The sequence below is a fragment of the Emiliania huxleyi genome, assembly GCF_000372725.1.
Source record: "Emiliania huxleyi CCMP1516 chromosome Unknown EMIHUscaffold_178, whole genome shotgun sequence".
Lineage (NCBI taxonomy): Eukaryota > Haptophyta > Isochrysidales > Noelaerhabdaceae > Emiliania > Emiliania huxleyi.
Window position 1 is genome coordinate 70,979 of NW_005200803.1, and position 1,650 is coordinate 72,628.

Below are 1,650 nucleotides of genomic sequence, written 5' to 3' on the forward strand. Positions count from 1 at the left end.
CACGCAGCGCGAAGGCGGTCTCTTGAGCCGGCAATCTGCGCCCTATTCACAGAATAAAGTGTGAACGGCGCCTCTTCACACCTCGAGGCGTGTACGCCGTCCGGCGCTTTCTCGACGCCCCAAGGGCGCTCCGCGCCTCGCAAACAGCGCCGAGCGTATAGCACAGCACACGGGCAGCACACCCACTGAGCGGCCTCAGTAAAACGGCGTCTCAAGCCCTATTCGAGTCGAAAGGTGTGAAATTCGTCTCCACACCTCCAAACCGCTAAGTCTTTTTTTCGCCGTCAAACCGCTCTAGCGGCGCTGCGCGCCGTGTGGAGAGCGCGGCTCGTACAGAGGAGCACGTGCTGCAAACGCACCCCGAAGGCCGCCTCGTGAGCCGGCGAGCCGAGCCCTGTTCATAGCATGAAGTGTGAACGGCGTCTCTTCACACCTCGACACCGTGAACGCCGTCCGGCGCCTTCTCGCCGCCCCAAGGGCGCTCCGCGCCGTGCTAACAGCGCTGAGCGTGCAGCGCAGCACACACGACGCACGCCCCGTGAACGGCGTCTGACAAAACGGCGCCTCGAGCCCTATCCGAGTCGAAAGGTGTGAACATCGTCTCTTCACACGTCGAAGGCGCTAAGTCTTTTTTTCGCCGTCAAGCCGCTCAGACGGCGCTGCGCGCCGCGTTGAGAGCGCGGAGCGTACAGAGGGGCACACGTTGCGTACGCAGCGCGAAGGCCGTCTCGTGAGTCGGCGAGCCGTAGAAAAGATATGTTTTTTTTCCCCCCCTTGTTTTCATCGGATGGCACAACGGCGGAGTAGTTGTCAGTCTCTTGGCACTTCTCGAACATGTTTTTGAGCCATCTCGCCGCCGTTGGCGGAGCTGAGTGCCGCCGCGCACACGGCAAATGTCGCACTCCGTGGGAAACGTCGGCGGCAACGCCGGAAATCATTTTTGAAATAAAACTCACCAGACAACAACGCCGTGTAAATGCCAACGAACCGTTTTGCGCTCCTAACCAACAGCAACACACACCCCGGCCGGAACTACTCGTCGGCGGATGTGGACCAGAGCGACGGCCCATCCGGCCCTGCATCATGGGATGCCCGGCTTGGGCGCCGGCGACGACGCGTACGGCCACCCCGAGGGCCTCTTAGCGACGGCAACCGTCGTGCCGGTGGCGGTGCCGGACCCGGTGGCGGGCGTCTTACGCTTGTTGCACGGGGTGGTGGTGGCGCCTTGTGGCAGCGGCCCCGGAGGCGCGGCCGGTCGAGCCGGCGCTGACTCCTGACAAATGCGCACAATCGCGCTTCCGTAAGTGTTCATCTTGTCCATCCCGATGCCGTTGACGAGCTTGAGCTCATCGAGGCTCGTCGGGCAGCGGGCCGCAACCGACCGCAGCACGGAGTTGTGCAGGACGTGGTAGGGCTCAACCTTGTCGGCCTGCGCCCTTTTCGCCCTGAAGGAGCGGAGCGCTGCGAGCAGGAGGCTGTCCGCTTGATCTCCGGCAGCCGTCTGCGGAGGCGCCGCGGGCCTTGGAGGAGGAGGGGCCGAGTTGGTCGCTGGCTGCCGGGCGCCGCAGGAAACGAGCTCCGTGTACGCAGCGTGCGATGTGTCGTGCATGTGTCGGATGCGCGACCGGATCGCGCCGTTGGTTCGGCCGA

At 63.9% G+C, this 1,650-nt stretch overlaps 1 protein-coding gene across 1 annotated transcript; it reads right to left on the minus strand.

Moving 5' to 3' along the window:
• Positions 1 to 1,081: 1,081 nt before the first annotated feature.
• Positions 1,082 to 1,609, minus strand: EMIHUDRAFT_365071 (hypothetical protein; the record flags this gene model as incomplete). Its single annotated transcript, XM_005783672.1, has 1 exon — positions 1,082 to 1,609. One exon carries the CDS (start codon positions 1,607 to 1,609, stop codon positions 1,082 to 1,084), a length of 528 nt encoding a protein of 175 aa, XP_005783729.1.
• Between the last annotated feature and the right edge of the window lie 41 nt (positions 1,610 to 1,650).